This window comes from Chironomus tepperi, unplaced genomic scaffold (assembly GCF_022539635.2).
Source record: "Chironomus tepperi strain 1889 unplaced genomic scaffold, CSIRO-AGI_Ctep_v1 contig_309, whole genome shotgun sequence".
NCBI classification, from domain to species: domain Eukaryota; kingdom Metazoa; phylum Arthropoda; class Insecta; order Diptera; family Chironomidae; genus Chironomus; species Chironomus tepperi.
Genome location: NW_027226431.1, coordinates 1,209,975 through 1,224,896, shown reverse-complemented (window position 1 = coordinate 1,224,896; position 14,922 = coordinate 1,209,975). Strand labels below are relative to the sequence as shown.

The following is a 14,922-nucleotide window of genomic DNA, read 5'->3' as shown; positions in this document are numbered from 1 at the left end:
GACGACATACATAAAACCACACACGATGCTTTGGAATCTCTAAGACTGTATAAGAGTTGAAAAATTAACCCCCTGAATTTTCTTCATCAATGACGACAAAACTAATTTCACATAACCTAATTTAACTAACTATTCTTTATGATTAATTTTAATATTCGTATCGCATATTTTCTATCTAAATATATATAATAACAAGAAGGCCAAGAAAAATGATTAACAGTAGTATGCCAACGTTATAGATTAAGTTGTATATTTTATAGGCATTCTCATAAAAATTGAAAAAAATAAATCATCTCTCAGTGTATGTTGGTTGTTGTTCTTTTTGTTACGTCCGTACTATAGGTGTACAGTAATAAAAAATAGTTTCAACAATGTCTTAACAACAGAAATCTAACAAAAAAATATATATATTTTGTATATTAATATTCATAGCACCTAAGGTTGATTGCTTTTTTTGCTCTCTCTCCTTTCATTCTTCTACTTCTACTTCATTTGCTCTACCTCCCTGCCTGCCCCCATCACCCTCAAACTGACTGTACAAAAAAACATTCTGTGTGCTGCGTAGAACTTACTTTCTACTCACAATTTAAGAATTGTAAAAAAATACAAAACTCCTGGGGGTTAATTTTTCAGCTCCTCTAATTGACGCTCTTTAACTTTAACAAATCTGATTTATCTCTGATCATTTATTAAATAAAAAAAAATAATAATAATATATACACAAACATAGCGATTAACCCGAGCGGGACACAACAGTGAGTTTCAGTTTTTTGTTGTTAAGGAACATGTCATGTTGCTGTTATGGTTGTCACATGGCGACGCAACTAATGATTTTGCAGCATTTTTTAATTAATACAGCGAAATTGTAGTCATTTTAGGCTTAAAACTAGAGGATTGGACTAGACCAAACAAATTAAGATCTTAACTCTACAATTACACGATTCATTGATTTAAGTGGCCTATCAATAGTTTCTAGATAATGTAGAGTTAACTCACTAATGATTGAAATTATCAAAATTAAGTCTGATTTCTCCGGCACTGACAGGAAATCAGGATATTATGTGTATACTTGAGGTATTTTAATCTGAACCTTTCATGAAGTAGCCATTTAGAAGTTAGTTAGAGTATAAGAAGTCAAGTGGTTCGGATCCCACTATTAACTGTAATTCTGGGTACAACAAATTATTAATCGCAGTGTCTCCTGCTCATAGGACTGGAATTTTCAAGCTGAGCTCTTCTTATACAAAATTCGAGTCGAATCAGAGCTCTAGTTCGGAATTTAGTGTGTTAAGATTCCGTATAGCTCCCATTTCTATTCTATTTGTCTTTTGGACAACACGTTGCCTTATTTAGAATGAAATATCATTGACACATGGGGTTCATGGTGGGTATCCATTACAACAACATAACAGTTCTTTAACAGCAAACAATGAAATTTTTCGGTTTCTAGCAATATTCTGAGGTGTATACTTGCTGTAAAGTACATCCTTGCCTGAACAATAGCTAGACATATCACCTCCTGCTGGCGACTACATTGTGTCGCTCGGGTAAGCAGTACATAAAAAAAATTGTATAATAAAAAGCCCCCTTCATAAAAAAATATAATCTAAATAAGAATAAGAAATTTAAGCCAGTCGTGAAGAGATTGAACCCTTTTTCAACTGAAAGTGTTTTGTGTTCAGTTAAAGAAAAGGAAAAAAGAAGGAAGAAAGAAAAAACAAAAATTCGTTCCAACTAATTACAAAATAGAATGGGGGTACTTGAGAGAAAAATTAAGGGAAGAAATGGTGGATTTAAAGGATTATGGAAACTACTTGGACGATCATAAAAAAATTTGAGCTTTATTTTTCGTTTGTTGATGATTTTTGGGGACGCATTTGAAGGGTGTGAATAACCATTAGACTAGATTAAATATATACAACACAACAACTATCATCATCATCATGTTATAGATTGAATGATAATTAAGGAAGTAAAAAAAAATTGTTCAAAAAAAAAAATTCGTTTGTTTCATGCGGAACTGCTTGAGATTGTTTTGTTGAAATGTTGGTGAATAGAACGGATTATCAATTTTTTTTTATGGTACTCAAGTTTCATCCCTAATTGTTGGAGAGAAGAAAGGCCGCTCTCTCCCTTTCTATGGAAGCTTTTGGATTGAGTGTTTAATTTTTTAAGTGATGGAGTTAACTGTTCTCAATTGACTTTGTGTTGGGGAAAAACGGATGATGTCGGATGATGTTTTGACAATTCCTCTAACTTTCTGATTTTTCATGGCTTTATATCCAAAAGTAGCTTCTAATACTAGGAATGAATAGTCCCGCACAGCACAGTTCATTTTTCACCGCAATTTCGGGTCTTAGATCAATGGGACGACGCATCGGTACCCTAGTCAACACAGGATGCTGCTCGGTAGTACATAAATCCGGGAATCAATCCCAGAATTCCGTACATTTTAATCCTGCGTAGTGATTCTAAATGATACCAGAATTTTTACATACCAGGTGACACATCATCAACAGACTCTGTCCAAAGCCAAAGAGCATGCTCTTAACATCCTCCAAATGTTCCCATGCATTCTTAAAGTTTGGGGATTCTAGTTAGGTATCCTAAACTTTAGAATAAAGCAAAGAGACACACATGGAAGAAGCCTATTAAGAGGGTCCCCTTTCAAGATATCCTTGCTTTCCTATCTCTAAAAGTTTCAGGCTATACTCTGCACTATGGACATATTTTCCAAAAACCTCCAACCTTATAAGACCTTCTTAGACACAACAGTTGAATCGTTAACATCAAATAGCTTATCCATACTACCTAGAATCCCACTTAGTTCTCAATCAAATCTCTAACAACATCCATCACTCAAAAGTACCAAAAAAACAACAGAACAAAGAAAAATTTTTAATTGGATTTTTAATTCAAAGTTTGTATAGAAAATCTTCTCTTTTAAGTAGCACCTGAGATTATGATTCTATAATTCTTTTAAGTCTTTGTCGTTTTGTGCGGACATTTCAACAATCCAAAATCTCAATCAATTTCAACATTTTTATCGAAGCATCAAAGTCAACAATTCAGCATTCATTGATGAGTAGTGAATTAAAGGTTAGGTTACTAAAAACAAGTCTATATTAAGTTCACGGATCAAATGAATGGCTAAATTGTGATCAGAGCTCCCCAAGTGACACAAAGGTAGAAGGGATCGCTACAGAGCTTTTAAGGCTCCTTTGTCGGAGCCTTCTTTAATTGTGTCGCTTGGACTTGAAGTAGACTCAAAATTTATATGGAGTCGAGTCGACCCTGGTTGGCACAAGTTATTTATAGCAGTTAAGTGGACACCATCCCTAACAGGCAAAGAGCGTGATTCCATGGTGCAGAAGGATTACTATGGTACCTAAAAATGGTATTTTCGCCTGTTATATAGCCAATGGCGTTGATGTGGCAATTTTCATGTTAACTGCCATAAAAATTTGCACTAAGTTGCAACCGCTATATGACTAAGAGCGTGCTCTCAAGTGCTTGCTCCCCTTGAGTATACTAGATGAGCATGCTCGTGAGCTTTACTCTGCAGCTTACTCTTCTCTTGAGAGCATGCTCTTTGCCTGCTTGGGAAAGTGGAAGCCGCGTTTGGCAATCATGAAAAACTTGTGCTGATCGGGGTCTTGAGCTGACTTTTCCATACAAAATTCAAAGTCCACTTCGAGCTCTGATTGTGACTTTATCTGCTATTCGAGTTTAGTGACTGTTCCTTGTGATATTTTTAATCCAATTTCTCAGGTTATTTTCGTATTATTGTCGAAATTGGATTAAAGATTCCTAATAGACAAAGAGCATGCTTTCATGATACTACGGTACCTAAAAGTGGTCTCTTTGCCTGTCAGGGTATATCACAAGGAGCTTCACATCTAGTTAATAAGCAAAAAAAAAAATCATTTTTTTGATTTCGACACACAAAAAAAGAGGCCGTGAGCTTTAAAAAAAAAAATCAAGATTTCTCACGTAATAAAAAAAGCTTAAAATATATATATTTATGTCATATATAGAATTTTTCAATAATGTCAATATTTATCAAATATATTAATCTTTAATTATGATTGATTGTTTGATTGAATGATTGATTCAGAGAAAAAAAAATTCTTTTTTTTCTTATTTTTTCATCTTTTTTGCCATACATAAAAATCATTATTATTATCATCAACCTTATCTCTATGCTTTGAGCATTGATTTTATAAATTATTTTTTTTTTCATGTCAATATCTCCATTTTGAGCCTTTTAGCATAATTTATTTGTATTTTAGATGTCAAAAAAAATACATACTAAGTGATTATTAGAGTAATACAAAAAAAGGAATTATCTTGTGTCTGTGTGTGTGTAAAATTGTGTGTGTATGTGTGTAATTTTTTATATTTTTATCATATTAAGTGTATATCCATGTGAGTACTAGTGACTATCATCAAAATCATCAACATCATCGATTGATTGATTTTAAGTGACGTATTCGTGTCTCATTCAACATCATATCATCAATTTTCTCTTTTTTTATCGATAGATTTATGTATGTATATCAAATATTAAACAGTATCAAGTAGGTGCAATTAGTGATGTGATGTGGCAGTGGTAAGGGGAGGTGGGGTGTTTGTGATGATGGAAGTATACATACATTTTTCACATTCTCACGCGGGGATCTTGAAGTTTATTAGAATTGATTTCATTTTAAAAATCAGAAAAAAAATCTACAAGATTTTTGTGTATTTTATGGATTTAAATTCTTTAATTCGAGAGGCTGGGATGATTGAGTTCTTGAATATGTCTGAGTAGTTGGATAATTCTTGTTCTAACAACTTTCAGAGGTACGACTCGTTTGCCATTTTCATATGTGACCCGAGTGGACAAAAATACGTTAGAACTAGTCATCAACTAGACATTAACTTGCTGGTGGCAAATCCAGTTTTATCGTATTTTTGTCCACTCGGGGGATTGTTAATTAATCCATTATGGGTTATATGATACCTCATTTAGTACTCTAAAAGACAAAGTTGTTCAAGAACCTTAATTGCCCTATATTAATTGTCTGCAAGCTATTTGAAAATATACTACTAATTAAATCTGAGATCCTGAGGAAACTATACGATTTTGTCCATACTCATCCAAAAACTCTAAGAAGTATACTAAATTAAGTATACTTTTCGAAGTTTATGATTCAAAGTGTATTTTTCGATACTTAACTTTTAAGTATACTTTTCGGAGTATACTAATTTAAGCATAATTCTTTAGTATACTATTAATGTTCTTCGCTCGAATCTTACTTTATAGATATGCTCTTAGTATTCTCTGAATGGCACAGAAGTGTTCCATTCTAGCTTCAAGATATGACACCACTCGCTTCGGTCTCGCATGCCAGAATTTCCATCTTTGTGCTATTTGAATGCTTATTAGTTTGCATACTATTCGAAGCATACGCTTTTAAGTTACTTTTCAAGCAACTTTTTCTTCTCACTATATAGATATGCAGTTTCAATGTTTGATACGCCTTTTTCGCTCCGTTCAAGTATAACCAAGTCTTTTCGAACTATTAATGTTCGAGCTTCGCTCGAACTGTTTTTCTTCTCACGGCGACTAATTTCAACAGTTTCTAATAGAAAATACTTTTATATAGTCACTATACGAGCCGGGCTTTCGCTCGCCCGACTTTACTTTGAGTATACGCTCGCCCGACTTGGGTAGATTACAGTGCTTATATAGATCACTATACAAGCCGGGCTGAGCTTCGCTTTGGGTAGATTACAGTATTTATATAGATTATACGAGCCGGGCTGAGCTTCGCTCGCCCGACTTTAAACTATCCATTACGATATCGATCCTAATAGGCAAAGAGCATGCACTTGAAAGCTTACTGTCTTTACATATACTGAATGAGTGAGTATGCTCAAGCATGCACTTGAGTATGCTTGAGTATGAAAGCGTTGCTCTCAACTTGCTCTGTTCTGAAAAGCATGCTCTTTGCCTGCTAAAGCGAGTAGATAAAATCGTATGTCCCTAAAGATATATTTTTAAATTAAGACAATGCAAAATCAAAATCCATCGAGGAAATCATCTCTTTTTTCAGTTGAAAACCATTCAATTCCATTAAGAGTTTGTATCAAAACCGTTAGAAAAATTGAAGAATCATATGGTTCTCAACAGAAAAAAATAGAAATGAAAATAAATCAATCTCCTTTCATCAAATCTACAAAATTGAATAAACTTCAATCCCCCCGATGAGTAATTTCATTTGATTGTAGAATAAAAAAAAAAAATGTGAAACATAAAATATTTGCTTAGATATTACGGTGGTGGTAGAAAAAGAAGTAAAGGAGGTGTAGGATGGTGACTATATATATATCAAGATATTTTTTTGTGAGTGTGTATTTGTGTGTGAAAGAGACAAAATAATTTTCTAATAGAGATATAGAGGAAGAGATATTGCATTCATAATGTATGAACATTTTGCAAGATAGATATTGGATAGAATGTGAACAAAAAAAAAAAAATATTTTAGACGCGAATCTCTTCATTATCAGGCGATTGTTTGTTAGTTGAAGCATTTTGTGTGTCATCATCGTCAAAGGATTTATTGAAATAATTGGAAGACATTCGACGTGAAAGCTTTTTACGTGACCGCGATTGACGTTGACGTGATTGCGATTGTGATGGACTTTTCGATTGTTGCGGCTGCTGATGATGTTGTTGCTGTGATGATGATGTTGATGGATTGCGTTGTGGCAAAGGCGGAGGCTGTTGTATATAATGTGAATGTGATGGTTGTCGATACGTTTGATAGTAACAATCAACACATGCTGATGGCTGCTCATAATGAGAAGAAGAAGACATGAGATAATCGTCGGGAGACATTGAATAATAATGATAAGGAATTGAACGATGTTCATAGACACTATGACGTCTATGACGTTGTTGATCTTCATGTTCTTTATGATTTTTTTGCTGTTGTTGTTGTGAATAATGTTGAGGATAGGGCGGTTCCTCATAATAACGTTCATATTCTGATGAGCTTTGACGCGAAAAATCGGGTCGTTCGAGTGAACGAGACTCACGTTTTTGTATCTTTTGTCGCGGATATTCATAAAATGGCTCATTATAATATTGCGGTGGTATGGGTGAGCAGTAACGTACAGGCGATCGATTAGATTCAATTGAGTGTTGAGCTGATAAGCTATAATATTTATGTGAGTCATTGACGGAATTTGGAACTGGCGATGAGCCATATTGTTCATAACTACTTTGATGTTTCAATGCTGACTTAAGATGCTCTAAGCTGCCTTCTAATGACCGTGATTTCATTGCTTGATGATGATAATCTTGCGGGTCTCGTTCATAATCCGAAAATGATGCTCGCTTTTGCGTATCTTTATGTGAGCAAATTGCTGGCAATATTTCAGATGATGGAGATAATTTGTCGCTTTTTGACTCGAAGCTACTGAATGGACTAATGAAACTGTCTGGTCTCAAGCTGTTTGATAGCTTATATTCACTTGCCTTGCCAAACTTTGGCGATGGCTTTTTCAATATACCACCTTCTGGCTTCTTTAATGTTTGCTGTTGTCTCTCTTTTGATGGTGAACGTTCAATGGAATTATTACGTGAAGTTTCGCGTGATGACTTACGACTACCACCAGGCGACTTTATTTTGATTATTTGAACTTGACTAATATCAACGTCTTGTGGTTTAGGGGACAATGTGTCCATATCAATTGTTTTTGGCTTCCTTGTTGTTGGCGATGGCGATGATTTTCTTTGTGATCTAACTTGTACATGATTTGAACTTTCACTTCCTTTTCGTTTCTCCAATGATTCACTCCTCAATTCCTTTTGTTTTGCAATCATTTCCATTTCTTTTTTTGATTCCGACTCACGTCTTGTTGATTTTTTCTCAAGCATTACAATATCTGCCTTCTTCTCATCCTGACTTCCATCACCGCCATCAATTGACTCCGATTGAGTCTTTAATTTCTCCATAAACTTTGCCACATCACGTGTCTCATATGATAAACATTCACGCTTTAAATCATCTAATTGTTTATCAACAATCTCATCAGTCAATTGATAGTTATCATCATTAACGTCAACGCCCGAAGTCGAATCGGACGATTTTTCTGTGTGAAAACTTATCGACTCTCCCGAATCAGTTGAGGATGTCTTACCTATATACACATTATACATAGTTTTTTTTTGGTTTTTTATGGTTCATATTCTAATGACTTTATATGGAATATGATGAAAAAATGTCTTTGTATGGATAAAATTATACTTAAATGAAATGTATTCATGATGAAAGAGGGATTTATATGAAGAAGAAGTAGAACATGACATATTTGTGTGTAATAAATATGTCAGATAGATAATATAAGACATTTGAAGGGAAATGTCTACTTCTTTATACAGGATGGGGAAGTAATGAAATTCTTCTTTGTCTAGTTCGTCATAATTGGCTTGTTAATGAATTATTTTTTTCTTACCTAAATCCTTCATTAAAATAGGCTGATAATGTGATGGTGCGTGGGATGATTGAATTAGACGTGCTTGACTGCCAGTACTTCCAACCGAAAGTGTTGAAGTTGTGCTAGATTTTAAGAATATTTCAATTAATTTTGATTTTTGTTATAAATACCGGATGTAATACCTTAGAGTTAGATGATTAGGTGTACGGCCCAAAGATTTGGATCTATGAGCTATCAATGACTCATCTTCACCCTCTGACTTAACACCGGGATCTTTCTCCGTAGTCAATTCAGATGTTGTTCGTTTCGGAACGGGTGGTGGTCCATCATCACCAACTGTTTTACTTCGAATTCTGAAAACTGGCGGTGCCTCATCTTGTTCAATACAATATTCTTGTTCCTGTGAGCTTCCATGAAGATTGTCATAATCAATATTACCGGAACTATGTCGTTGATTATTATTATTTTTCTTTTTTGGTTTGCCTAACGTTTGAGATCCCTGTTGTAAGTTTGACGTCTGTTTTGGCCTCTCTAATGTCTGTGAATTTCCCGAGAAATGCGGTTGTCCAGCAGATGATACTGAACTTATGCTACCACGTTCTTTAATCGGTATCGACATATTACGAACACTTTCACGTATGATTTGACGAATTGTTTTTAAGAATGCATTACGGAAGTCAGCGGTGCTATTTGATAAAACGTAAACTTTTTCGGATCGTCGTTGAAGTTGTGAGCGTAGATGAATCAGTTCCCATAGGAAATGTGAGTCCATGTCTTTTGCTGATGATGCACGAACTTGAACCTCAGTAACAGGAATTAATACTTGATAACGAATTATTTCTACTTCATTTGGAGCATTTTTATTGGATACACCCTGGAAATTAGCATGGTTAGACATGAACTTTTGACATTTTAAAGGATGTGTGTGACTTACCATCAACTTTTTCTTTTGTCGAAGACGTTCTTTGCATAGGAAGACAACTGCTGATTTAAAAACGAAGCACATGGCATGAAGTTCCAGGCCTTTCTTTATTTTACCAAGAAAATCGGATATATTGAGCCATTCAACGCCACCATAATAGAGCAAGTCACCTAAACAAGCAATGGAATCTCAAATTTTGCAATAAAAAAGGAAGGAAATGTTGTTTTTATAATAACTGAATATAGATGTGTATATAGAGAGATACAATGTGTGTGTCTCACAGTAAAGAATATAGATAATGCCATAATGCCTACCTGGACTTAGATCGATTGGCTGTTTACATGACTTTTGGTGTTGCCTAAACAAATGATCAAATATTGCTCCATATTCCTCATGAATTCGTTGCATTTCATTTATATGCTCGGCCACCTTTTCCATTCCTTTTAAAGCTTCAATAAGATGTTGATGTTCTTCCGCATACGGATCTGTAAGATTCTTCAATTGTTGCAGCAACAATGGATATTTTAAAATTCTTTGTATTGGTTTTATGAGATATGATTCTAATGTGCTGCTGTGCTCTTGCTTTGGATTCTTTGACAGTAAAAATTCCTGTAATGCCTGATTGCCTTCATCTGCAACGGGGTGTTTTTTGTTGTAAAAGTTGAAAGAAAAGGAAGCAAGAAGAAAGAAAAAGAATTTTTCATTGAAAACTTTTCATTCTTTATACTCTAAATGCTCATGCATGCATGAAAATTCAATTTTATTGATTTCTCATACTGGATGTTTAAAAAAAAGGGAAATAAGAAATTCTTACTTGGATGTAAAACTTTCTGTGCCTTACTATGACTTGCACAGAATGAAGAGTACAATTTGAAATGATTAACATAGTATAAAAATGCCGATCCAATAGCAAAGAGAACGTTCTGTTGGATAAAGAAGTAAGTAAGATATAAGTAAAGGATAGACTGTAAAGGTTAAAAATTTAAATATTTACTCTGAAATGGCTAGAATGCTCAAATTTATGAAAATCTGGCTCTATCTCTAAGGCTTCTTCTAAATTTTGTAAAAATTGACGCTGGAATGTAACAATTTCCTGAATGTTGCCAAATAAAGCCGTTATTTCAGCATTGGAGAGGAACGTTTCGCGCTTCAATGGTTCCAAGTAGTACTCGAGTAGATTGTTCAAATGCTGTACAACAAAAGAAAATAAGAAAACAAATCAGAATGAAATAAAAAAAATTTATTTTTATCCAATTATTTATATCTATTGACTCAAGAGCAAATGAGAATAAGTCCTTTTTCCTCATAATCCTTTCTTTTCCTTTCCTCTTGACTTGATTATGTTAAATGTCAAAAAAGGGGAAGAATGTCATGACGACATACATGTATATGAATATGTCAAGAAAGGAATATGAAAAAAAGGTTCCAAAAAGTCTCGAAAATCTTTACGAGTCTAAGGAAAATTAATTGAGAATTAAAGCACTTTATTAAGCTTGTCACACGTCGTCACAGACAAAAATATAGAAATTTGAATACAGGTTTTGAATAATGAGGAGCTTATTATGCTTCAGAATTATTGTCAAATATGAGTGGATTCGGAGTTGTCTAGTGTCTGTGACTAATTTGGAAGTGATGAAGTTAATGCTACTCAAACTGTGGTTTGTGGCACAGCTATGAAGGATGTGTGATTATTCAATTTTATACTGGATAAGTAGTCAGCACTAACAGGCAAAGAGCATGTTTTCATGGTACAGAAATACCACTACGGTACCTAAAAACTGTCTCTTTGCCTGTTATGGACAGTGTGCCATACTTAAAATAGTTTGAGAAACTCTGAATTAAGTTCCTCTACGTGTAACCAAAGCTAAAAGTCGAAACTTAGTTTGAATGGATAAATCGACATGAGTCGACTCAACATCATGCAAAATCAGACTCGACTCTAAGCTTTGCCTCAAATAACAGCTCCAAAAGTGACCTCATCATTCCTTACCTTCACATATGCCCGTTCTGTATCAACTAATTCCAAAATAACTTTACGCAATTTCTCTGCGTCAGTTAATTGACGTGATGGTGTCAAGACTGCATTCGATGCCGACGACGTAACCGAACCCGTTGGACTTGATTTTCTTGTCTCTTGCGGTGAACGACAATAAGTTGTAACTTGTTCAGCTGTTTTTAATAAATTTTCAATTTCAAAGCTACTCGTACGCGATTGAGCCTTTTGACGTCCACTTTCAGCAATAAGCTGCTGATCCGATGTAACTGAATCATGATGTTCCATACCTGGTCGTTCTGTGATGAGGAGGAAGTTGGAATTATTAGGAAGAAATTTCGTTAGATTAGCATGCGAATGCTTACTCCAACTTGGCGCAGGAACAATTAATCCCGATATCATTTCCTCACTCATCACCGCATCGGATGGCGGCGGTGGACAAACTAATGACTCAATAATGTCATCAGTTGAACGTAAAATTCCAGCAAGATCCGGTGGCTCAACACGAGAGGACCTTTTTTGTTTGAAAAGTAATTATTGTGATTATTATTATTATTTTGCATTTAGAATGTAGATTAGGAAGCGAGATAGACCATATAGATCAAGCAAACGAAAAGGAAGAAGATGGAAAAAGAAGATAAATTGGATGTGTAATTAAGGAATATCTTAATCTTCTCCAGGCTTCTTCTTTCCCTTCGCTTTTTTTCTCGTTTCGCTTTTCATTTTCAGTTCCTTACCTCATCATCATGCATAAAGCTTGCTCTTCTTGCAAAACACTCTCCAAATACATCATATCCAAATCGGACACAATGGCACCATTGATAACAATAATTTCATCTCCCTTAATAATACCTGTACAAATAAGACCAAAAAGTTTAAGTATTATTATTATTTTTCTGTACTTCTTATTTACTTTCGGGGCTTGGCTTTTTTACTTTTTTTTATTTGTGGAAATGAATATGAAAAAGTAATTAAAAATTTTTGCTCGATTCGAAGAAAGTTTTCCCCAAAAACAAGGGGTGAAAAGTTTGAATATTTTTTCTATTTAAATTCCTTGAGTTTTTTAACATCTGTGATGGGTGTAAATGCCGTTTCGGCGTCACATTTGTGATTTCATAAAAAAATTAAAGGTTATTCGAGGGAATCGGATTACTTTTTTGGCTTGATGACGCAATTGGATGTGAATTTGGGGTTCAATTTTTTAAGCATGTGTTGATGGAGCTTTTGAAAATTTGTGAAATTGCTACTTTGTAGAATGGGATGAAGTCTAACTTAAACAGACATGAAGCATGACCCATATAGGCAAGGAGCATGTACCATACACGCAAGGAGTATGTCTCATACAAGCAAGGAGCATGTATCACAAAACTTACCCTAAAATGGCATTATTCTACTAAATATACTTAGGTAAGCATGCTCATATGTGCATTCAGCTTACTCTGCTCAAAGCATGCTCCTGCTAGGGTATTAAATTTAAGTATCCTGACATTAAATGCTAATGAAAGAATGTGAGCTCCACTGAAACCTCTTAATTTAGCTTCCATACTTGCAATGACACAAATTACTAAGAATCTAGTTACGGAGCTTTTAAGGACTCCACTTAACCTTTTTAATACCATTTCGGTCATTTTTGGCAACTATGGACCTTCTTCATTTGTGTCGCTCGGGTTACAGCATACCAAAAAATACAAATTCCCATCATCCAAAACCAATCAAATTCATCATCTTAAAGCTCAAAAAAATCTTAATGACTCATTATTAACCCCCTCTCTTTCAGCCTCATCATCAATATTTAAACTCCATAATCATTAATAATTCATCTCAATAGAAAATGACAAGCATGAGAACATCCTAATAAATTTCACTTTTGACTTTCTTCGAATCAACATTTCAAGGACATTTGATTTATTTTGCTCGCATACTCTATGAAATATTTTATCAAATTCCATGCATATTTTATGAAAATTTTGATTATTCTATTTCTAGGGCAGCTGGATATATGTATCCATTGAAAATATTTCAAGTGACATTTTAAAAAAAAAATTCAGATTTTTTTTTAACCCAATAAATACAGCACATACCATTTTGTAGTGCGACACTCTTATCCTCAACACGACTAACATAACAACATAATTCATCTTGACGATCAGCATTCTCAATGAGTTCAGCTTCAACGGAAAAGCCCCACATTTGTTCCAATGTCGAACGTTGCAATTCAACTTGATATAAAATTTTAGCGCATACTTCAACAATCTCGTGGGTGTGCAACTGTAAATAAGAAATTTAAATGTGGAACTAAATATCAAATCTTTAATTAAAAGCAGCACTATAACTTACGTAGGTTTCGATTAAATCATTTCTATGTGGTACAAAGTAATTATGATCTTCCATTTCACGACGCTTCTTAACACGAACAAAATGTTCCATTGGATTAAGATTCTTACGAACGCATGCACTTGCCAGAAATTCTTCGACTGTCATTGAATCACGCAAATATACAGTAACATAACTGTTATCTGGCAATGGAACATTATAACTTTTTTCTGAATCATCACGGGAGCTCATCTGCTCAAGTAAGGATAAAGTTTTTGATAAATTATTAGTCACTAAGTTAGAAGGGAACTTATGCTTCAACAAACCTGCATTGAACGTCGACTAGATCCGCTATTTGAACGTGATAACAATGGAGGACGTCTCTTTGTGGCTCCACGACCAGCCAACAAATTATTTAACAATGATGGTGAACGAGCACAGATGAATGCGTGGAACGATGAAACAGTAAAAACGCCCAACTTATTCAATGTATTTTTCGTAGGGCGTGAAACGTGTGTAAGAAGTGACTGCAATTAAGTGAGAATCATAAAATAGTACTAAAGTAATGTAAAAGTCTTGGGGTGAGCATCTTGTGAGCTTTAGGAAATATAACTGTGAATCAGAGTGTGGCTTTCTCAAAAACGACTGTTAATTTTTTTCAAAAAAAAAAATTCAAATTTTTTTTGACCGTTACTTATACTTTTCTTCGTAACGTAAATTTTTATTTTAAAATAATTTGAGTTGATTGTCAAAGAATTCGAATTTGAGACGGCCACACTCTGCTGTGAATTTCCGTATGGAAGCGCATTTTTGCAAATCTTTGAAGTTGACTCGACATGAATAAAAAAAATTGTTTTTCGTCTTTAACAGCATTAAATTATAAGCTTATAGGATAAACAATTTAATATCCATCCAAAGCAATGTAAATTTATAAAAACACGCTTTCAACATAAAAAAATGAGGAAGTAAGAAATTACTTTTGGATTTGGTAGTTCACCACATTGCAATGATGCCATATAACAACGTAAACGAAATTGTTCGCAATGTAAACGCTCGAGATTCTCCTCCCATGTTATAATCTGTTGTTGAATTTGAACACGAGTGTCCTGGTCGGTTACAACGCTCGATTGTAAATCTGCCATATGCTTCAACTTGTGATCCTATATAGAGGATATTATAAAAATTATTATTATTTTTGTTATTA

At 34.3% G+C, this 14,922-nt stretch overlaps 1 protein-coding gene across 15 annotated transcripts in view; it reads right to left on the bottom strand.

Moving 5' to 3' along the window:
• Window positions 1–14,922, bottom strand: part of sif (still life) — a 116,806-nt gene that overhangs the window by 2,453 nt on the left and 99,431 nt on the right. For 9 of the 15 annotated variants that reach the window (XM_070643134.1, XM_070643139.1, XM_070643136.1 and 6 more), the window contains 13 exons: window positions 14,696–14,878; window positions 14,045–14,245; window positions 13,743–13,970; window positions 13,487–13,673; window positions 12,143–12,257; window positions 11,403–11,919; window positions 10,407–10,601; window positions 10,227–10,335; window positions 9,727–10,044; window positions 9,425–9,600; window positions 8,673–9,364; window positions 8,509–8,612; window positions 6,241–8,193 (listed from right to left, as the gene is read on the bottom strand). In XM_070643134.1, coding sequence (XP_070499235.1) covers window positions 6,530–8,193; window positions 8,509–8,612; window positions 8,673–9,364; window positions 9,425–9,600; window positions 9,727–10,044; window positions 10,227–10,335; window positions 10,407–10,601; window positions 11,403–11,919; window positions 12,143–12,257; window positions 13,487–13,673; window positions 13,743–13,970; window positions 14,045–14,245; window positions 14,696–14,878 — 4,689 coding nt within the window. In that variant the 3' untranslated portion in view covers window positions 6,241–6,529. Of the gene's footprint in view, window positions 1–6,239; window positions 8,194–8,508; window positions 8,613–8,672; window positions 9,365–9,424; window positions 9,601–9,726; window positions 10,045–10,226; window positions 10,336–10,406; window positions 10,602–11,402; window positions 11,920–12,142; window positions 12,258–13,486; window positions 13,674–13,742; window positions 13,971–14,044; window positions 14,246–14,695; window positions 14,879–14,922 lie in introns of those variants that run through there. The other 6 variants (XM_070643141.1, XM_070643133.1, XM_070643132.1 and 3 more) reach the window with 6 other exon arrangements.